General features: G+C 46.4%; 2 protein-coding genes across 2 annotated transcripts; one reads left to right on the top strand and one right to left on the bottom strand.

Annotated features, from left to right (window-relative positions):
- The first annotated feature begins 6,831 nt into the window (after positions 1 to 6,831).
- LOC137665585 (epoxide hydrolase 1-like) lies at positions 6,832 to 18,884 on the top strand. The gene is made up of 10 exons (XM_068404776.1): positions 6,832 to 6,860; positions 8,243 to 8,266; positions 9,202 to 9,415; positions 10,224 to 10,404; positions 11,191 to 11,421; positions 11,792 to 11,921; positions 12,884 to 13,098; positions 15,841 to 15,949; positions 16,281 to 16,406; positions 18,683 to 18,884. Exons 1-10 carry the CDS (start codon positions 6,832 to 6,834, stop codon positions 18,882 to 18,884), a joined length of 1,461 nt encoding a protein of 486 aa, XP_068260877.1.
- A 1,092-nt stretch (positions 18,885 to 19,976) lies between these two features.
- On the bottom strand, positions 19,977 to 21,965 carry LOC137668698 (MAD2L1-binding protein-like). Its single transcript, XM_068410442.1, is given in 3 exon segments — positions 19,977 to 20,974; positions 21,610 to 21,917; positions 21,920 to 21,965. Coding segments are annotated over 3 exon segments (885 nt in total). The 3' UTR covers positions 19,977 to 20,443.
- Positions 21,966 to 22,136: the final 171 nt, after the last annotated feature.

Genomic DNA, 22,136 nt, shown 5'->3' on the forward strand with positions numbered 1-22,136 from the left:
TTGCAAATAGCAGCTGTAGTAGCTGTATTTTGCAAATACATGTAGCAAATAAGGATTCATTAGTTCCACTGCTTGTGGAACTGCTTATTAATCTTTGGCAAGGATTTATCCTGCAAGCTGTTGTTGCCAAGTTTTCTTAATAGCCACTTGCAAAGGGCTTTATCCTTGTACCTTTGGGAAGGGCCAGTCAGTTACGTATGCTGGGATTTTGCTTAGATAAGTCTTTCCAAGAATGCTGAAAAGCTGGAAGAGAGAAAAAAATTATACTTACAGACTTGCTGATAGAGTCTTGTTTACCATATTCACACCGATATCTTAAAATATAATACCTAAATATTTTCCCAGCTGTATTTGTGGGTCCTGGTATAAGGCTCAAGGTCCATAGTGCTATTTTCTTTAGATGAGATGTCTGCAGTGCTGTTATTACGTTATACTCAAACATCCCTGATTTTCCAGAGTAGCTGTTTTTAATGAAAAAGGAAAATCATATCCTTATGTTAGAAGTTCAGCTGATTCAGTCTTCATTTTCTTAATGCCTCTGGACCTGAAGAGTTTCTTCATATTACTGTTGTTGTTAAACAATGTAGGCATAACAACTAATAATGGACAGTAGGAAAAAACATAGAGAGAATAAATAATTATTCAGAAAGGAGGCCACAGAAATATTTCCAAATAGCAAGCGCAGTTCCCAAAAAGGGAGGAAATAACGCACAGGCTCAGAGCAGAAAACTTTCCAAAATTTCCAGTGAACTGAACACATCATGAGACCGACTTCTTAAAAAACACGTCTCCTCTTGCATGTTTCTTCAGGCCTGCAAAGAGGAAAAGGGGAGCTCACACACTCCAGCAGCCCCTTGACTGACTCCCATACTGATCGTGGGAGCTCTGGGGTTGCCTGATGCTCAGCTGATGTCTCTGCAAAACCCATGCTTAGGTTTGGGCTTCTCCTTTTCCCTCTGAAGCCCTTCTTTGTAAGGGCTAGTTTTAGGAAGCTGGCTGTGCAAACCTATGGCAGAGCAATGGGACAGAGACAACCTGCCCCTCTCCTGCAATGCACCTACCCCTTGCAGCCACTGAGCACTGATGCCCACCAAAAGCAAGACCAGGAGATTGCCAAGATAAGGATGGAGAAAAGGAACTTAGGATCTGGCCTGTGATAGTAGTTACTATTACAGGATCCTCAGCAGCAGTCATTGTTATTGAGAAGGATGGAGATCATTCTCTGCCATTTCTTTTTGCCTCAGCCAAATACGATAATTGCTTTTTTTTTTGTTAAACTAAATAACTTATTGAGTATAGACCCCCTATGCATACTGATTTATCTGCAACCCTTTGTTGAAGATAAGGCCTTTGTTTCTGCCACCAATGCTTCTGTCACTACAGTAATGATAAATCACCCAGGATATTCTCTTCCATAAGATATTTATATCTATATTGTCCTACAGATCCTAAGACTAGTCCCTCCCTCGAGTGCCTTTGGTCAGTTGCATCCTTTTTTTTAATTATTCTTGCTTTCTTTGCAAGATGATAATTTTACACGGCTTGGAGCAACGGGTGCAGGAGATAGATAGACAACGCACTCCTAAGATTGTAAGACAACAAAAGTGGCATAACTGGCCAGGGTTTCAAGCTGTATCTGTACTGATTGTATGGAGTTTCCTTCTGTGTAAGAAATCCGTCTTGTCCGGGCTGCTGGGCACCTGCGTTAGCTGAGCCAAGCCCACAAGTCTCCACAAGCCCTCCAAGAGGGCTTTGGCTCACATTACACTCCAGGATTAACACTCCTAATGCACAGCATAGCAGACCCACATCCAAGAGCACAGAAAGGACCCGTACACCCAGCTTTCAGTGCATGGCCGGGTGCACATGCAGGAACCATCACGTTTTGCGCATCCAGGCTCTGAGCACAAGCTTCCAGCGCCTGCTGCCTGCCTCCTATCACCAATATCCCCGAGATTATCCCCGGGTATCAGTGACCTGAATACACTGTTTTGGACTTGAAAGTTGCTGTTGTTTTTAAAGTTGCTGAGTCTCTAAAGCCAGCACATGTAACAAACTGCCTTTTTCCAAGCAGCTGTTATGTAACTTTGCTCCCCACCCCAGTAATGTTGCCTGCCATTCATTTAATGGGCTCGGTTTCACTGGGAAGTGCCTGGGGGAACCTCTTAGCTCCCTAATTAGCAACAGAAGGGGCCAGTCCTTGCTGGAGGTAGCAGTGAAACATTTGTGAGGTCTCCTGAGAATAAGGGAGGCAGAGGAGGGGCCATTTCCATCTGGGAAAACACTAACTTTTATCGAAGGTACAGTGCAGAGCAGAGGACTAAAGAGAAGGTGTTGGGGGGAAGGTACTTGCAGAAATGATGATGGGATTTCTAGGCAAAAAAGGAGCATTTGTGAAGGGGGAGGAGGGGATGGGAGAGGTTGTCCCCAGCCCTCCCAAGTTGTTCATCACTCCTGTAATCTGAGTTTTATATAAGATACAGTGGAGCAGCACAGAGGCCTTGTGGGCTGGCTGCTGGTGGAGACAGGAGCAAGGTGTTGCTGCGATCTGCTTTCAGATGTTTAAGCTGGCTCTTATTAATAAGATTCAGGAATTAATAGCTTGGAAGCGCTTAGGAGCTCAGTGTTTCCTCCAGGAACGTGATCACTGAGGCTGAGCACAGAGCCTGCCATTCAGGGCTGGAGTAGACTTTGGTGCAAAACAAATCTCCTGCCAACTAGCTGAGTGTCCTGAGACCTCACTGGGAAGACGAAAACTTTTCTCATCTATTGCACGTAGAGTGATGTTCTTGGGGCTATTCCTTAACACCCAGGACAGAGACACACATGGTAAGCTCTCAGATTTTTCCCATGCCATCCCATTTCTGGGCAGGGCTTTTTTCGTACAATACCAATTGAGAAGAGCTGCGTATGCATGGACAGTCACAGCTTGGACATGTTGGATGGTGGGGACCATTGCCCTTCAGAAGTCATGCAGGGAAATACAGCATTCGGTATCTTTGGCCTGTGGGAACAAAGATCCAGTGAAGGAAAGGAAAGTCTCGTTAGCCTTAAAGACCTTCCTTAAAAGCAAAGGAAGAAGGTGAAGTTCAAAGACAGAGTGACACCATGGGGCAAGCAGGGTTGTGGGAGCCTGGAAAAGCACAGGGGAGATATGAAGCTTCCAGATACTGCCCTGCCCTGCCCTGCACCACCACCAGCCAGCAGCTCACTGGTAGTGGCCACTGACCAGATAAAAAGGAGAGAGCTGGTCCCTGGTGTAACTCAGGAGACCATATTGATAAAGATCCCCTGTTATTGAGCACCATTTGCTCTCTAGTAATATTCTTAAGACAGTGGACCTGATTTTGTGCATGAAAAAGGAAAATTATGCAGCAAAGCCTTCACGCTGTAAGATGAAGGGCAGCACATTACAGCTGGGGCCATAAATCCCAGCGAGGGCCTTGCAATGGCTCTAAAGGTCAGAATAATAGTTTTCAAGTTGCCACAGCATCTCAAGCTATAAAAAAAAGCTGTATTCAAAGCTTTTGTGCTCCACTCTTACCCCTGTTCATTAGCTCATTTCATAACCAGAAGTCACCAGCTTTCCTCCCTGTGTCTCAGGTTTCAGTATTAATAGTATTTCTGAGGCTTGGATTATGATTATATGCAATTGGCAATGAGAAAAACAGAAACTCCAAACTAGAAAAAAAGCCCAAATAGGAAAAAAAAAAATGGTATCAGGTGTACTACAAGCTCCTCTTTCCCACAAGAGGGCACCCAGTGTTTGCAGAACTGCTGCTCAGCCTTTGGGTGCTTCCTCCAGCAGCAGGTCAAACTACACCAGCATTAGTGAATGGGCCTCTTGAGAGTTGACAGGTTATGCTGTGTTTGGCTCCTCCTGCTTGTATTCAGCTGCTAAACCAGCTGAAAATATGTAAAGATAACATTTTCATGTGTGCATTTTCTGTTGTTGCTGCAGGGATGATCCTGCAGATCAGTGACAAGAGCAAGGGAAAAACACAGGAAACAAGCTCTCTGTTAATATGTGATTTGAGAAATAGAAACATATGAAATCCCTTTATAAAATGATGCCAGTTATAAAGAGACTGCGGGATGGCAGCAATTGGAAGTTTAGATGGAGATGCAATAGTGCGGGGAGACCTCATAGCAGCTTTCCAGTACCTGAAGGGGGCCTACAGGAAAGCAGGAGAGGGGCTTTTTACAAGGGCAAGTAGTGATAGGACGAGGGGGAATGGTTTTAAACTGAAAGAGGGTAGATTTAGATTAGATATTAGGAAGAAATTCTTTACTGTGAGGGTGGTGAGACACTGGGACAGGTTGCCCAGAGAAGCTGTGGCTGCCCCCTCCCTGGCAGTGTTTAAGGCCAGATTGGATGGGGCTTTGAGCAACCTGGTCTAGTGGAAGGTGTCCCTGCCTGTGGTGGGGGGGGTGGAACTAGATGATCTTTAAGGTCCCTTCCAACCTAAACCACTCTGTGATTCTATGATACAGTATATCAAATGTTATTCTCTCTCCTTTTTTTTCCCTCCGTGCCAGAATAGCAGCTGAACCAGCAAAATCACAGCACTGCGACAGAGGCAGAAAACTTTCTAATGGTGCTCCGAGGAGGCTTTTTAAAAACGGGTTTGCTAAGACGTCTGTCATTAAGGATAAGGGATCCTGCCTCAGTGCAGGGAGATGCTCTGAGACACTTTTGCAGGTCCTTTCCTGTGGAATTCCCCTTTTCATTTATAGGACATGCATCACAATCCCGTGGGAGGCAGCCTTGTTGACTCCAGCAATCAGTTTCTGCCTGGATTTGTGCATTTTGGCCACTAGAGGTTGTAAGAGAGAGGGGAAAAAAAACAAAACTTATTATCCACGGACAAGCTGCTACAGCATCTCAGGGTGGGATTGCCTCTGGGACCCTTTGATCACTGCCCACCAGCACTCCGACAAATCTCCTGCACATACCCTGCATTTCAGTAGATGGGATCCTGGCATCTCAGCTGTTTCAGATTTATCAGTGGGGTTTTGGTGCCTTTTAGCCCCAGGGTCTTTATGGCCTTGGTGTGTCCCCTTCTATCTTAAGCAAAAGCTGTTCTGATTCTCCCAAATATTTTAGACAGAGAGCAGCAACTTGTATCTTTTCCCTGCAGCTTTAACTAGCTCTGCTGGCTCTTTTTCCACATTCCTGGTATAGATAATTTCACTCTCAGATGTTTAAGCCAGACATTCCTCTGCCAGCCTTTGTGCTTTTCCCCAGTGCTAGGTAAGAAACAGAATATTCCCGAGGTCTCTTTTGTCTCCTGGAGACATCACAGCCTGGCACCTTACAGAGGTCCACAGCTACCTCCCACATGGGTTGTAATTCTTTCTTCTTGTAGCTAATAATTCTCTAGTCTTCTGACTATAGGCCCTCCACAGTCAGGGATACCATCTTCCAAAAGGCTTCAAGAGAACAGGTTTTGTTTGGGAAATAGGACCTTAAAGCTAAGTAATCCCAGACGGACATAACCAGAAATAGCTATGGTGGAGCAATAAATTGAACTTTGACCAAATAAAGGATTTACAAGCTTCTCTTCCTGATGGTTCTTTTTGATGGCACAGTGGCTGCATATGAACTCACAGCAGCATGAGACCTAATCACCGCAGATCTCACTGGTGATGGTACTTCACTTGGAGCATCGCATGGAGATAGGAATCATTTCCTCTGACAGTAAAATGTAGCTATTCCTGGAGTGAAGCACAGCAAGGACACTGTGCAACAATTTAGGAAGGAGAAGCCTTCATCCAGTAAGATTTTACCAGCCATGAGGGAAATGAAATCTAGTTCCCTGAGATAAAACAAAGCATTGATTTCTGTGGAAAATGAAAAACTTAACTTTTCCTTTTTGGTTTTTTTTTTTTGGCTGCTGCAAATCACAGGTGCACACAGAATAGAGCCACATCATACAGAGGTTAGAAGGGACACCTAGAGGTCAGCTCATCCCACCTCCTGCTCAGAGCAGGTCAAGGTAGGTCAGGTTGCTTTATGCCTTGTCCCTGTCAAATTTTTAATGCCTCCAAGGATGGAGATCCCACATCCTCTCTGGGCCCCTGTCCCAGTGTCTGAATACCTCCATGGTGATCTAATTTCTCCTCATATCTAACCAGAATTTCCCTTGTTGCAGTTTGTGTCTATTGCCTTTTGTCCTTCAACTGTTGCTCCTCCAAGATGAGCCTGGGCCCATTTTTCCCACGCTCTCTACTAAGTAGCCGTAGACAGCAATAAGACCCCACCCTTTGCCTCCTCTCCTCCAGGCTGAACAAGCCCAGGTCTCTTTGTCTCTCCGTGTACACCATGTGCTCCAATCCCCTGGCAGCTTGGTGGCCCTACAACACCAAGGTTGGGCTCAATCCAGTCTTTCCTCTACCAGCAAGGCCAGAACTGGATGTGGCACTCCAGATGTGGTCTCACAAGTGCTGAAGAGAGTGAGGGATCACTTCACTCAGCCTGCTGGCTAACATGCTTGCTATATAGCCCTGTACACATCTGCCCTTTGCTGCAAGGACACCTTGTTAACTCAGGTTCAGCTCAGGACCTCAGGCCAGTCTCCGCAGAGTTGCTTTCTATGCATTTGACATCCAGCCTGTGCTGGTGCACTGGGCTATTCCCTCCCCATGCAGGACTTTGTATTTGCCTCTGTTGAACTTAATTTGCAACTGCACGCGTAAGCAATAGGTGGCACTAATGGATGATGTAGCTTGCATTGTCACCGAGAGAGCGTTACTGCCGAAGAGAAAGCCAGCAGAGGAGACACCTGGGTTGCTTCGCTCAGACCAGCGGCCAGGCAAGGAGGAGCAGACATGTGGCAGGAGATCCTTCCAAATGCCTGGTGAGATCTCCTTGGCACGGGAAGGAGGGACTCTGAACAGGGCTCCCCGTGTTTGGGGTGGGAGAAAGCCCCTGCGGGGTCACCAGGCCATCAGAGGGTGAGAGCATGCGGCTGAGTTCTCCTGAGCATGAGCGGGGAGGAGGTTTTATTAGACTGAGCCTTGTTTTGTGTCACTCAGAGAGCTTTTTCTGGGATATGCTTGCTTTGTTAACAGTGCCGAGTTTGTGCTATTGCCTTGACAACTGGTTTCATGCCTCTGATTCACTAAACTCCAGGATGTAAGTGCAGGGGGATATTATTACCTGTTGTATAAGCTGCTCAGCCTCCAGGGAGGTGGAGGCTGACACTGTTTGCTCTTAGGAGCCCTGTTCTTCCTTGTCTGGGAGCTGCTTAAGGAGATACCTCCTTAAAAATCACACATAGGCTGCCTCAGAGATCATTACCAAACTGCCTTGGTGACTGCTGGGATCTCCAGTACAGGCACCACATTCTGCATCACAGGCAGCAGTGAGAAATGATACTAGGTAAAAAGAAACACCCAGTGGATTTGGTTTTTCATGGAGTTTCCTGTCCTTTTTTTTCTTTGTCTCAAGGTATTGTAATTATGACACTAAACAGCTCCCTAATCTAGCTGCCTTCCACAAGGCAGAGTAACAAGACATTCTCTTGTTGCTTCTATTTTTGCTAGATTTTAGATTGTGCTTTTCTTGCAAGAGAATCTACCAGGCTGAAAGAGAACCAAGAAGGATGTTTTCTTTTTCTTGAAGGCAGATGAGACCTAGAAGCTTGGTATCCAGTCAGGAGTAGTTAGAAAGAGGTATAGCAGCTCACTGAACTCTGAACAGGGAAAGGTCCAACAAGCCTCTTCTCCTGCCAGCCCTGCAGCATGATGAGTACCACGTGGCTGGCAGCAGAATAACCCTTGAGCTTGAAAGTCCCCTGCCAAGGCTGTGCACGTATTGCTACACAGCAGTCAAAATAAACTCTTTTCTTGGCTGAAGTAACACAGCCGCTGGTAGGATGAAACACCGCAAGGACACCTACCTGGTTGTTTAGTGCCTTTTATCTAAATTGTGCTGAAGGAGGGAATATTATGGCAACAAACTATCTATCTAGCTAAAACACAGCCCAGAAACACTGTCTCTTTGTGCAGGGGCAGTGCTCTGGGCCCCTCTCTTTCTGTCCCATCCAAAACAGGAAAAATAATGGCAGATGTTGCCGGGTGGCTAAACAGCTTGTGATCACAAGCCATCACGCCCCCGTGGCTGGGCAGTAAATGGTGCTGCCAGGTGACGTTCTTTATACCATCCCCAAGGGTTGGTACCATTCAGACAACACTATCAGACTATAAGGATCTTCTTTTTTTTTTTTCCCTTTCGTAGGGAGAGCATCTTGTCCCGGATCAGGTGAGTGAAGTAGCTGCTCTGTGCTGAGGCCTCCACTTTTTATTAGCACCCTGCTTGAGGCACAGCATAGTCCCTTCCCTACCCTGTATGACAACAACAACAAAAATCTTCATTCACAGTCCCCTTGCAGCCCACTGCAATAGCCCCAGACACCTCTACTAATCCCCAAGGGAAGCTGAAGAGCTTGAGGCACAGGTCAGAGGGACAGGAAGGTACACTATGTTTAGGACTGATTGCTCAAGCGTTTGAATAGTTTTGAAACATACTGCATGTCTGTTAAAACCAACTCTGGTGACTTAGCTCCCACATCTCAAGAAAGTCTGAAACTTTGCTGTCTAGAAGAGAAACAGGGGCACCAGACAGACAAGCTGAGACCCTTACCCATGTAAAGCTATGGTGGAGGGCCAGTGTTGCCCTAAGAGATGATTGAATCTGTAGGGGAGCTATGTATAAAGCACTGCCAAAAGAGGCACATCCAGCACATCCAGCTCTCTCCAGAAAGATGAAGACCTTTGTCTCTGCTCCTGCTCCTCAGCTCATTCTGTTCTGTGCAGTTTTTATTCCTGGAGGAGTCCAGTTGCTACTATCCCATTCACTCCCGCACCTGCCTTAAAATATATTGGCCCTTATCCTATTGACCCTTGTCCCCCAGGGCACCCTGGTTCACAAGGAGAGAGACAAGGAAGCCTTGTGATCAGCAAGTCCTGATCAGCAAGGACTTGAAGTCCCTAAGAAGCACTGGTAGATGTAACCCTGCTCTAAATCTTGCCTGTGATATTCAAAAATAATAGAAAGCCCCAGCCCCTGCTGACCCCCTGTGATTTGTAGGCATTTGTTACTGCTCAGGCCCAACCAATGTGAATACAAGCCTCAGCATAGTCCCTTTACCCTTGACACTTCTGTTGTTGAACACAAACAATTTTATGACTCCCCAGGTCTTTTGAATACTCTCAGAAGAATGCAGTCCTAGTCTCTGCGACTGCCCTGGGGGTTGGAGGGATACTGATTTACTGGCTGAGGTCTAGACACAAGATCAAGACTATTGAAATGGGTGATGGATGGTGGGGCTCAGGTGAAAGACCTCTAAAAGGACAAGAAGATGAAAGTATCCGTCCCTTCAAGATTGAAACGTCTGACAAAGTAATCGAGGTACTGGTGGCTGGGATGTAAGGAGGGGCAGAAAGCTGCAAGGTGGAGCCAGTCCATCACTCATCTTACTGCTTCGAGGTGATGTCTAGGGGTGACAGAAGTGCACTTATATAAGCCAGTGCAGCTACCTAGCTCCGTTAGATGGTGTTCTGGCTCACCGCCCTTTATGAACGGGATTTGAGCTCAGATTCATTGCAATGCCCCATAAAGACTTTCTGAGACCACAGACTCTCCATGCAAGCTGTGGCTGCTCCTGTGGAAAGGCCACACTTTGAGCAGCAGACTTCGACAGTGGGTCTGTGGGTGGTGGATCGGGGTGGGAGGGCCTTGGGACAGCAGTTGCACTGGTGGGACAGGACTGAGGGGCTTCCACAGAGGGAAGGGCTGGAAGGGTGAAGAGGAATGGGATCTTGACTGAGTTGCAGCACCTCTGTCCCTACATGCCTGTCCCTAATGATCTAGCCAACTAGCAGTTGGCAGCTCAGGCTGAGCTTCTTACTCTTCTCCCAGACGGCGGTGCCAGCAAGCTCCCAGTGCCAAAAACCCTAAAGCAAATTAGCAGCAAGGCAAGAGTAGGACTCGGTACTCCTGGTTGCCCTAGGGGAATTGGTAGCCTGTAGAAAAATGTATTTCCCATATAAACAATTCAGGAGGTCATGCAGAATACGCCACTGCTTCAGGAGGGCTCTTGATGTCCCACATAGCGATACAAAAGCCGGCGGAGCCAGAAGAGCCCATCCGTGCCTGCCCTGGTGTAGGGCACATGTGGGCAGCTGGCCAGCCTCGCAAGAAGGGCTCTTCTCCGCAGGACCTGCACCACCGCCTGGACCAGGCCCGCTACACACCGCCACTGGAAGGGGCCGCCTTCCACTACGGCTTCAACTCCAGCTACCTGCGGAAGGTGGTGGCCTACTGGAGGAACCAGTTTGACTGGCGCAAGCAAGTGGAAGTCCTGAACAAATACCCCCATTTCCAAACCACCATTGAAGGTGAGGGGGTCTCTGCGGCTTGAGCAGGTCTCACTCTGAAACACACGGAAAGAAGGGGGAGATTTAAGAGGTTACAATATTTAAGACAACAGTATGCATAACAGCTTAGTGATATGAGTGAAATATCACTAGTGGAGGCTATAATATTAATAATCTTCTATAGATTAAGACACAGTGGCAATAAGATTAGGTCTGCTTTAAGATGGGCTTCATGTGGCTCTGAACCCATACTAACTAATGATGAGGTTTTCTTCTGCTATTTCCTGGAAGTCACCTTTGAAAATTGCAAAATTTACCCAGACCCTGAGGCTAGAATTTCCCCCACCACCACCCAGTTTAGCCAGGTGAGGTTAGCCAGACTTTAGGTAAGTGATCTGTAGCTTAAAATTCTGTCTTGCACTTACTTTTTCATGTTTCTCTTTCTATCATCCACATATTTTGTAATTTTGTCATGTTTTTGCATGTATCTTACCTGCATTATACTATTCATTTAAGCACAGCTCTACTTATATACTGTGAGACCAATTTCTCAGGAGATGGATGCTCAATCTCCTGTGACCTCAATATCTGGGACCGAGATCAATACCTCTGTCTGTATGTAAAAGACGAGACATAGGTACAATACCAGGCGTCCCCTTTCAGCTACGCATCTTCTTGCCATGGGTTGATTGTGTAACTTCTGCTACAAATGCTAATTACAATTTTGCCACCCTCCTTCTTCAGAGTCCAGAGCAGAAACTGTGATGAAACCAGAGCTTTAATTTATCTGTCTTGAATGTGCGGCAGGGATTGATATCCATTTTATCCATGTGAAGCCTTCCTACGTCCCTCATGGTCGAGCTGTTCAACCTCTGCTGATGGTCCACGGCTGGCCCGGCTCCTTCTATGAGTTCTACAAGATCATCCCTCTGCTCACGGAGCCGGCCAGGCATGGCCTGAATGAGGGTGATTTGGTGTTTGAGGTCATCTGCCCATCCATCCCAGGCTATGGCTTCTCGGAGGCACCACACCAGAAAGGTGAGTGATGAAAAGGCTCTGTTGGAATCACAAGGTTTTTGGAGTAACACCTCATCCCCAGGCCGCCTGGGCACTGCAGTTTGTGAATGCAGATGCTTGGCTTTGCACTAACACCCATGTGGCTGAGGCTCTGGGGCTGACTATGGAGATTTGGAAGGCAATGGTAGCTGGAAGCCAGGTTTGCTTTCCACTTTCTCCACTTTCCACTAAATTTCTATCATCTTGTGTTCACTTTATTGCCAAGGAGTGAGGCAGAGCAGCATAGCACGCTGTGCCTTCACACAGCAACATACTCACGTGCCTCTGTGAGGCCACGATCTTTGGCCAGGGGATGAACATTAGGACAAACTGGTGTCCTGTCTACCTACAGGCTTTGACACCATAGCAACTGCTCGGATATTTCATAAGCTGATGAACAGATTGGGCTTCAAGGAATACTACCTACAAGGAGGAGACTGGGGATCTCGTATTACCACAAACATGGCCCAGATGCTGCCGCAGTGAGTAGCAAAGGGAATCAGTGCAGAAAAGTTCCCTCCAGTTCTTACCCTACCTTCTGGCTCCATGGTCCTAGACCTACCTTCCGTTTGTCCTGCCTCTCATCCCCTTCTGCTTTGTTTCCTCCAGGGATATCCCCACCCCTGTGCATTCAGTTGTGTTCATATGCTTTGCATTGATATTGGCACGGTTCTCACGCTTCTCAAATTTCAGTGCTGTTTGGCTTCTCTTTCACTAGCTGTGGAAGTAAACGCTGCTGCATTTTGATTTGAGACCTCAGGGAGACAGATCATCATTCTAAATCAAGAAGAAGCTAAATTTAAAATCAGCAGGGAGAAAAGGAAGGAAGGAGCTCAGCCTTTCAGCAGCTGAACAGTACCACGAAGTATCGGACTTTTCTATCTAAAACGCGGAGTTGAGACGGATCAGAAAAGAAACACAGTACCTTCCTTGGCAGATGGCATCACAGCTCATTGTTTAGCTTTTAATGAAAAGCAAGCACCACAGCCATGTGGTCAGAGAGCAGATAAAGTGGGAAAGCTCTTAAAGCAGCTAGATTGCAGGCTGAGCAGCTCACGGTTCCTGATTGCAGTTGTGCTCCACAGTATCCAGAGCACTGTGGCCACATGTGATCTACTCAAGCTTTTTGGAAAATACCCAACACAGCCTGTTCCCTACAGCACAGAACAACACAAGATCAACAGCCAGAGCTACCAGCACGGCTGTACCACATCCAGAAACTGAGTACCTAATGCTAACATCATATAAGTGGCACAGCTGGATGGAGATGACACCAGTTGTACCATTTTAACTCCCATAAATTTTTTTTTAATTATGATGAACCGAAGGGCTTTATGTATTTGGCTCAGTGAAATGCTTCTATCACAGCTCCAGTCAGACTTCTTTTCTAGAAAATTTGGAGACAGAAAATCACTTGATTTAACCTTCTATTCATTAACTTTAGATCTGTGAAAGGGCTTCATCTGAATCTCGTCTTCATCGGCAGACAAGGTTTGAGAAGGATTCTTACTGTGATACTTGGGGCTTATGTACCATGGCTCGTAGGCCTCACTAGGGAAGATGTTCAACGTACGTACCCTTTCATCCAGAAGAATATATATGAACTTCTGCGAGAGACTGGATACTTACACATCCAAGCCACCAAACCAGACACTGCAGGTAATGAACCTTCTCTATATCGCTATGAACATTGTATCCTAACTTCTTATGGTATATAAAAACTTATAGTTGAACAAAGGCCAATCATGTTTGAGAAGCAATGAGTTCAGGTGACGGAATGCAAGACAAAGACATGGGGACAAGAACTGTGTAACAGGAAGTTAAAAGGAACAGCTTAAAAAAAGATGGAGACTACAAATACCACTTTTCAAGGTCTTTTAAATGGCATGCCACTTTTCTTGGGGAAAGAACTCCTTTGCAAAAAGCCTCTTAAAGCACAGTGTCCTGAAATTGAAGCTTCTAGAAATAAATGTGGGTGAAAACAAGAAAAATATCGTAATCGAGTGGAATGTGAAACTTGCAGAAAAGTAGGCACAGCCCTAACACCTGGAAAGACAGAAGCCTGACATAGCTAGTGCGACCAGTAGATAAGGAGTCTGAAGAAAGATATGGCCATCTCAGAAAAGTTAAATGAATTATTTGCATCAGTCCCCACTAACGAGGGTTATGGGGTATTCCTTTATTGAAATAATCCCTCATCAGAAAAGACAGCGGAGCTGCCTCAGACTGGTGTCAGATGTGGAGACCATAGGATGAATTGCACCCCATCCTGGCGATTCACTGAAAAAGAAGAAACTCAGACTGAAAAGCCAATGCCTAGTCTGCTGTTTGAACTGATTGCCATACCAAAGAAATCAAAGGAGACAAACAAGACACCAAGTTGGGGGTTTTTGGGGTTTTTTTTCAGAGCCATACAGTGAAGGTAGCCCCAGAAAAACAGAGACCAGCATGTCTAGTCTCTGATCAGAAAATTAGCAGTACTACTTTAAAGAGGATAATTGATTTACAGGTGATAATATCACAGGGAAATCATGCTTCAAAAATCAGAGCTCTGGCAGAATCAGAGAGCTGTGGATCTAGTAATGGAACATATTTCATTTCAAAAAAAAAGGTTTGTTGAGGTTCCTCCCCCAGTGTTCTTAAAGAAATTAAACTGCTTTAAGAAAAGTACTAAATTCAAAGATTAATAACTAGTTAACATGAGAATCCAAGAACAGGAATAAGTAAGCAAGTTCCAGGGGAGGGAAAGTATCACAAAAATCTGTGCTGGCACTTGTACATTTCAACATGATCCTAATTTCTCTACGGATAAAAGTTAATGGTTAAGTGAAAAAATGATAGCTATCCAGGGTTTGGTTTAACCTAAAGATAACTGCAGAGAGTTGCAAAAACATTTAAGTGACTGTTTGATTAAACTGGCCAATAAAAACTGATGTCAACAAAGTCCAAAGCAAATAAAGTGGAGGAAGAAAATCACAATGGGCTTTAGTTGGGCTGCTGCCATATGAGACAATCCGTGAGTCATGGATAGTGCTTTGAAACATCAGCCAGCTCAGAGTTTAAAAGAATCTTACAAACTCTTTAAGAAAGGAAAAAGAGTCTGAGACAAAACACTAAATCCATGATATTCAGAATCTGTTGCAACCCTGTTCCCCCTGTTTCATAAACATATTTTATAATCGGAAGAATACAGGAAGGGGAGAAAAGGAAGACTGAAGTGACTGAGCAGCTTCCGTACAAGTGCTGTACATAGTCTAGGACTCTTCAACCTGGAAAAAGAAGAGCAGGGATTTTGTAGCACGCTAAAATTGTGAAATGTACGAGATGAATAGGGGAAAAAAGATGTATTCCCTACTCAGACTCAAGAAATATCCACATTATCAGTTTAGTTCTCATTAGGCAGGTTTAAAGCAAAGCTAAAGCATTTTCACTCACCACAAGTTGTGGTACAGGATGAATGACTAATAAGCTGCAAACAAGACTGGTATTTCTGAGCATCTAATCCGTGGACGTCGAATACAGTGGTTCAGAGGCAGCTTTCAGCCCAGAAAATGCTCATCTCCAGACGGATCATGTGCTAGCTGGCACATTTTAGCCTGCCCTACCATTGCTGGTCAAAGTATTTACATGACTTTGATCTGTAGCAAACCACTCTAGGCCTGCCAGTGCAGGGAAACTGTTGTGCCAATGCACAAACTTACTTCGTCCTAGCTATGTCCACTATTAAATTGAGACCATGTTGTACATCATCTTCTACAAAGTCACACTAAAATACACTTGAGAGTAGGCAATACTGAGTATATTGTAAAACTACAGCGTAGGATATGGTACAGGAATTTTCCCAAGGCAAGCCTCTATCAATGCTGAAGTAATCCTTATCCCTGTTTTACAGGTAAGAACACACATACAACACACTGTGCACCTGCTGCCTGTTATAATGTCTGTTAGTATTCCCCGAAGGCAGGAACAGGTAACAGATACACAACACTCCACTGTTTAACTTAGGCAAAAAGTGATGTACAGCACTGAGGATCTTGGTTATCCATCCTAAGCAGGGCAGTGCTCCCAAATAATTTACCTGAAATTTCTTTTCAGAGAGTAATCCCTTTACATCTGAATTTGCTCCTTCTGCCACACATTACCAAGAAGCCAACAGGACTTTCTTAGCTCCTAGCTTCTTTTGTATAGGAATTACCCAAGTTCATAGTGCTGCGGTTACAGACACAATTCCATTGGGGTAAATTTGTCAAGAATAAAGTACTACCAGGGCTAGTAAAATAAAGACTCTCTACTGAATTCTCATAGAAAGCTGAAGAATTCATGAAAGTCCAGTTTAACTTCCACTGCAGTATTGCAATGCCAGGCAACTGCAATAGCTCTCCCATTCTTCTCCTGAATTAGGTTGTGGACTGAATGACTCCCCTGTGGGGCTTGCTGCATATATTTTGGAGAAATTCTCTACCTGGACAGATAAATCATTTCTGCATAAAGATGATGGAGGCTTGGAAAGGTAAGAAAACAGATGCTCTTCCATGAGAAGATTCTTTAAAAGAATGAGTGATGATAACTAATGAGGAGATAGGTAAAAGACTGGCCAGTCAAAGCTGAATTCTAAGGATAAAAGATTACACATGACTAGTAGTTTAAACTTAGAGCAGACTGCCTGCAAACTACTGCTTTAGCACCAGGCAGTTTTGCTCTGGCCACATGGGTGCCGATTAACTTGCTGCTTGAAAACAAGTGGAGAACAAGAGGAACAACTGTCCTTCAGGGCATGAGCCCAATACAGCATATCAAGAAACAGCTTCCAGTTACATTTCTTCATCTTTCTCTCTCAACAGCAAATACTCTCTTGATGAGCTTTTGACCAATGTGATGATTTATTGGGTGACATCCTCCATTGTGTCCTCAATGCGATTCTACAAGGAGAACATCTCCAAGGACCCTGGTCTAACTGCTGATGCCAGGTAATGAAGTGGCAGGTGCAAGACAGATTTGCAAATGAGATTGAACCACATTTGCCTGTATAAACATTTAGATCACTTACAACAGCAAATTTAACTAGTTAAAAAAAAATCCAAGTTCTTATTTTCTTTTGATAAATATAGTTAAGGATCACTTTTCTTTTGAACCTGTAATTCACACAAGGTAGCTTGTGGGCAAGACAATGCAGAAGACTTATCAAAGTATATGCAGTCTTGTTTATGCTCAAAATACAGGTCTATAGACTTATTCACCAAACAAATGTAAGCTGTGGCTCATTTCAGTAAAAACAAAACAGAAAATCATGAGCATTTCTAAGAGGGACGTTTAAACTTAATTAGGAAGCATATGGCTTACTGGTGGATAAACGAGAACTACAACTTAAGCACAAACTTGGGGAAGCAATTTGGAGAACAGTACTTGAAACCAAGCACCTTCTAACAGCCGCTGGCTTTAAGCTGACTATGAGAGATGCTGACCAGGAAAATGCTGCCAAGCAGAATTCTCCAAGTGATTGATCATACAAACAAATAGGAGAGTCTTTTTCTTCGTAGACTGAACTAGTTTACCTTTCCTCTTGAGAGTCGTGTTATACTGGTACCGTAAATTCTGAAGTAAACATGAGCTAGCTCATTTCTGACTTTCACAAAGAGGTCTGGCATCCTTCCACGTATCACAAAACTACAAAACAAGGTAAGCTTAAAAATCTGAAACAATTCAAGATTGACCTGTGTGCAAAGTTGGCTCTACTTGACACACCTTTGTATAACATTCTTAAACTCAAGGAGTCATCAAAAGCAGCATGGCCAGCAGGTCAAGGGAGTTGATTCTCCCCCTCTGCTCTGCTCTCATGAGACCCCACCTGGAGCACTGCATCCAGCTCTGGGGGCCCCAACATAAGAAGGACATGGAGTTGTTGGAGCGAGTCCAGAGGAGGGCCACGAAGATGATCAGAGGGCTGGAGCACCTCTCCTATGAAGACAGGCTGAGAGCATCGGCCTTGTTCAGCCTGGAGAAGAAAAGGCTCCAGGGAGACCTTATAGCAGCCTTCACCAGTACCTGAAGGGGGCCTACAGAAAAGCAGGAGAGGGACTTTTAACAAGGGCATGTAGTGATAGGACGAGGGGGAATGGTTTTAAACTGAAAGAGGGTAGACTTCGGTTAGATATTAGGACAAAATTCTTGACTGTGAGGGTGGTGAAACACTGGACCAGGTTGCCCAGAGAAGTTGTGGATACCCACTCCCTGCAAGTGTTTAAGGCCAGGCTGGACTGCACTTTGAGCAACCTGGTCTAGTGAAAGGTGTCCCTGCCCATGGCAGGGGAGTTGGAACTAGATGATCTTTAAGGTCCCTCCCAACCCAAACCATTCTATGATTCTATGAGATCCAAATACAAGTGAAGCTCTTCAGCAGAGTACAGACCACAAAATGTGTTGCTGTGGTGAAACTTCTCCAGCTGACTGTGTCAGTTACCAGAGTCAGAAGGTTTGGGGCTGGCAAACAGGCTGGGGGAAGAGTGGTTAGAAAGCAGCCCGGCAGAAAGAGGCCTGGGGGTGCTGATCAACAGCCGGCTAAACATGAGCCAGCAGTGTGCCCAGGTGGCCAAGAAGGCCAATGGCATCCTGGCCTCCATTAGGAATAGTGTAGCCAGCCGGTCTAGGGAAGTGATCATCCCTCTGTACTTGGCACTGGTGAGGCCGCACCTTGAATACTGTGTCCAGTTCTGGGCCCCGCACTTCAAGAAAGATGTTGAGGTGTTGGAGCGAGTCCAGAGGAGGGCGACCAAGCTGGTGAAGGGTCTGGAGGGTCTGACCTATGAGGAACAGCTGAGGGAGCTGGGGTTGTTTAGCCTGGAAAAGAGGAGGCTCAGAGGTGACCTTATTGCCATCTACAACTACCTGAAGGGAGGTTGTAGTGGAGTGGGAGTCAGGCTCTTCTCCCAGGCAACTAGCAATAGTACAAGAGGACACAGCTTCAAGCTTCGCCAGGGGAGGTTCAGGTTGGATGTTAGGAAAAATTTCTTCTCAGAAAGGGTTATTAGACATTGGAACGGACTGCCCAGGGAATGGTAGAGTCACCACCTCTGGATGTGTTTAAGAAAAGACTGGACATGGTCTAGTTGACATGGTGGTGTCAGGGCAATGGTTGGACTCGATGATCTCAGAGGTCTCTTCTAACCTGATTGATTCTGTGATTGTTTTTATAGACTTTACCCACCCAGGACTTCTTTCCAAAATGCAGTTAACTAATGTCTTCTAGGGTTGGCGTATACCTTCCCACAGGGATTGCAGCTTTTCCTCAGGAGCTGGCACATACACCACATGCCTGGGCAAAGGAGATCTTCAAGAACATCATCACCTACTCTTACATGCCACGTGGAGGGCATTTTGCTGCCTTTGAGGAACCAAAGCTTCTGGCACAAGACATCATGCACTTTGTCAGAAAGGTGGAACAGCTGTGAACCTGCCCTTTAGATGCTTCCATTGCATGTATGTAAGCTGTTCTGCCGCCAGCAGAACCTTTACTTGGAGGGATTAAATAAATCCAATGTAATCACATACAGAAGCCAGCAATTTCTTTTGAAGCTCTAAAAGTCTTCATAAGAAAAAAAAAAACCACCACACACACATCTTGTCTTCTTTCATTCCCGGCACCATATCCTTGCTGCATTCATAGTTCAAGTATAACAGAGCATGTAACAGGTTAATGCACTAACATTGCACTCATTTGGGGAAGAGAGTAGAAAGGAACTGGCCCCTTGTTCCTCAGAACTAAGGCTTCTGTTCAAGAGCTTCTTTAAATACTTGAGGGCCAGCATTCTTACATATGCACTACAAGCAGCTTTGGTGGAAGCGCAAAGGCTTTTGGTCCCCGAGCACAAACACGCCCACGTTCAAGTTACATCGCATTCGAGAGACCTGCCATTCCATACTCAAGTGGGCAGCTGCACACAAGGCAGCTTGCTTCCTTCTAGCAGTTTTTCCCCTAGAGCAGCTTTAGCACTTCCGACACATTGTAAACATTTGTTCAGGGACAATGAGGCAGACAGAGGGCTCCTGGTGTTCTCCAAGCTCAAAACTATCCACTTAGTTTCCTCCTACTTCTATCATCTCATTCCACTCCAAAAGGTCAAAGTTAAAACAGGCACCAAGTGCAGAGGGTTACTTCAACCTTCACCCTCCTTTCACAGGATTTTTACCACCCCATCATGCAAGCTTTGCTAGCAAGAAACTGCAAGCAACCTCACTACCAGTAGCCTCGAGTTTCTCTTCAAATCAGATAGAGCTATTTGGAGCTATTAAGCTCATTACATTACAGATACGCGTGCAGCTGACTGAAGGTAACTCCAGCAGACAGCTAGCTCTGACACACTGTGCTCCAAGGGTTTCCCTCCCTCCCTGTCCCATTCTGGACTAGACACCAGGCCAGAAGAAAGTGCTCAAGTTCTGCTCCCAAGCAATACATTGGGACTTAGAACAGGAATTTGACACCTAAAGATAGTGCTGAACTTGATCACACTCCCCTCACCTCTTCTTCACATGTCAGAAACAGAGCCTAAGACTCTAAGACTTCTAAGAGGTAAAGGCCCAGAGGATTAATAATCACATACATTATCTAGAGTCCCAAACAATCAGCTAATGTAGTCATTATTACCAGAGAAACGGCCCCATTAGAACTCTGGAGAGAGAAGACTCTATCCAGTATTTGCCAGCTCAGTAATTATGAGGCAGGGAAGTTTTACTCCCAGCGCACTAATTCATCTCCTGTGCCACAACTCGGGTCCCTAAAGAATCACTGCATCTGTGTGCAACTGTCCCTTAAAGGGTATTTGCCTTCAACAACAATAACTCAGGAGATGAAGACAGATGAACACAGCCCAGCTACACGAAGGCAGCAGATGCCCTGGCAAAGAGATCCAGGCACACAAGAATACGCGGCTCCGTTTGACAAAGTTCTTATCACTTAAAGCAGCAACAAACTTTTAATCAATATTCCCCCTAAAGTTCTACAGAGCCCAAGTCATTCACGAAAGCCTTTGAGCGTCACGGGTGCTTGAAACCATACGTAGTCCTCCCAAGGAGAAGTCACATGCAGAGGAGGCGAGGCACTGAGGCTGATGTCTCCGTCACAGGACAAGTTGACAGTTAGTTTCCTCCCTCGGGTCGGCGCTTTATAGTTGAGCTTGGGCCGGAACCAATCAACACCACAGTCGCGGTGTCCCTGGAGCATAACAACAGTGCCCGTGACAGGGAGAACCTTAAGGTCGCTGAAGACATCCGCAACAAAGAGCGAGTGGAAGAGCTTGCGAACGCAGGGTGCAGTTTTCAGGCTCTCCTCGGCACTGCCCTCACAGATACCCTCCAAGTTGAGCTCATAGACCTCCCTGGGGCTCACGACATTGCCTCCCAGTAGAATAAGAACCCGGGGTACCGCTGTCAAACTAAACATTACTTCCAAGTGCTGCAGCACTCCCTCCAGCTCCAGCAGCACCTGCTGGCACTTCTTGCTTGCCAGGTCCATGGAGGGAGCCTTCTTAATCACATCTCCATCCTGGAAAACAAAACAAGAAGAGACTAGTACATTTTGTTATTAGGACATATTAGTCCTAATGCACTCTTCAGAAAGCATGGCCCATCCCAGCCCTGAAAGTTAAGGAAGGTTCAAAGGCCTCTAGGCTCCTTTTAAGAGATATAGGTACCCACATATAGAGTCAGGATATCCAAGAGGAACACAAAAGCCTGCTCTATAGCTGCTCAGATTGGATCCGAATCACACCACTGATGAATTCCCACAAGAATTAGAAACCTCATCCTTTAAACATCAGCTATCACTTCAAATCCACTTCAGGTTTAAAAAAAACAGCCCTTTTCTTAGAGCTCCTTGAGCAACAAACAAAACAGTAACATGCTTTGAGCAGAAGCCAATACAAGAGAGAAATAGAACCTGTTGAGACCTGTAACCGCCCAAACTAAAGCCTTGGGGTTTTTTTTTAATGAAGTTGTGGTACCATTTCAGGCTGCAGCTACAACGAGCGCTTCACTTTGGAAGCAGCTGACACACTAAAACACGAGTTACCGACCGAGAATATGGAGCTGCCAGGCAAAAATCCAGCGCCGCAGCCTCTCCGGCAGGGCCGCCCCGGGGCCCCTCCCGGCCGCCCCCCCGCGCCACCACGGCCCCCTCACCCGCGCTGCCCGCCGGCAGAAGTAGGCGAGCTGCTCGTAGGGGAGCGGGAGCTGGTGCCGCTGGTGCAGGACGTGCTTGAGGAGCTCGCAGGCGAAGCGGCAGCAGCTCTCCCGGCTCACGGCGCCCGGGAACACCACGGACACCGAAGAGCTGGCCGCCGCCGGCCCGCTCTGCCAGGGCCTCATCCCGCCACCACGACCCAGGGCCGGCGGTGCCTCAGCAGGGGTGAGGAGCGGGGACGTAGGAGAGGTCGCTCGGGCGGGAGCGAAAGCGGGAGCAGCCGACACACCGAGAGCCGCCATTTTCTAACTGGCGACCGGGCGGGATTTAAACGGCCGCCGCCGCGGGGCGTCATGGGAGCGGTGGAACGCCCGCCCCGCGCGGCTCCCGGGCGCGCAGGCGCCATGTTTGGTGAGGGCAGTCGGCGCGGAGGTGCCCGGCCCGGCCCGGCCCTGCCCTGCCGAGGAGGGCCCGTGGGCGGCGCAGGCAGAGCGGGCCGGCCCGCTTCTCGTGCCCGGGGCTTGGC

Source organism: Nyctibius grandis, chromosome 1 (genome assembly GCF_013368605.1).
Source record: "Nyctibius grandis isolate bNycGra1 chromosome 1, bNycGra1.pri, whole genome shotgun sequence".
Taxonomy (NCBI): domain Eukaryota; kingdom Metazoa; phylum Chordata; class Aves; order Nyctibiiformes; family Nyctibiidae; genus Nyctibius; species Nyctibius grandis.

Bases quoted from the DNA above. Each gene is read 5' to 3' on its own strand.
- LOC137665585 (XM_068404776.1), top strand. From the start codon at position 6,832: ATGTGGCAGGAGATCCTTCCAAATGCCTG. The intron at 9,416-10,223 runs GTACTGGTGGCT...TCTTCTCCGCAG, and splicing joins CGTCTGACAAAGTAATCGAG to GACCTGCACCACCGCCTGGA. The intron at 15,950-16,280 runs GTAAGAAAACAG...CTCTCTCAACAG, and splicing joins GATGATGGAGGCTTGGAAAG to CAAATACTCTCTTGATGAGC.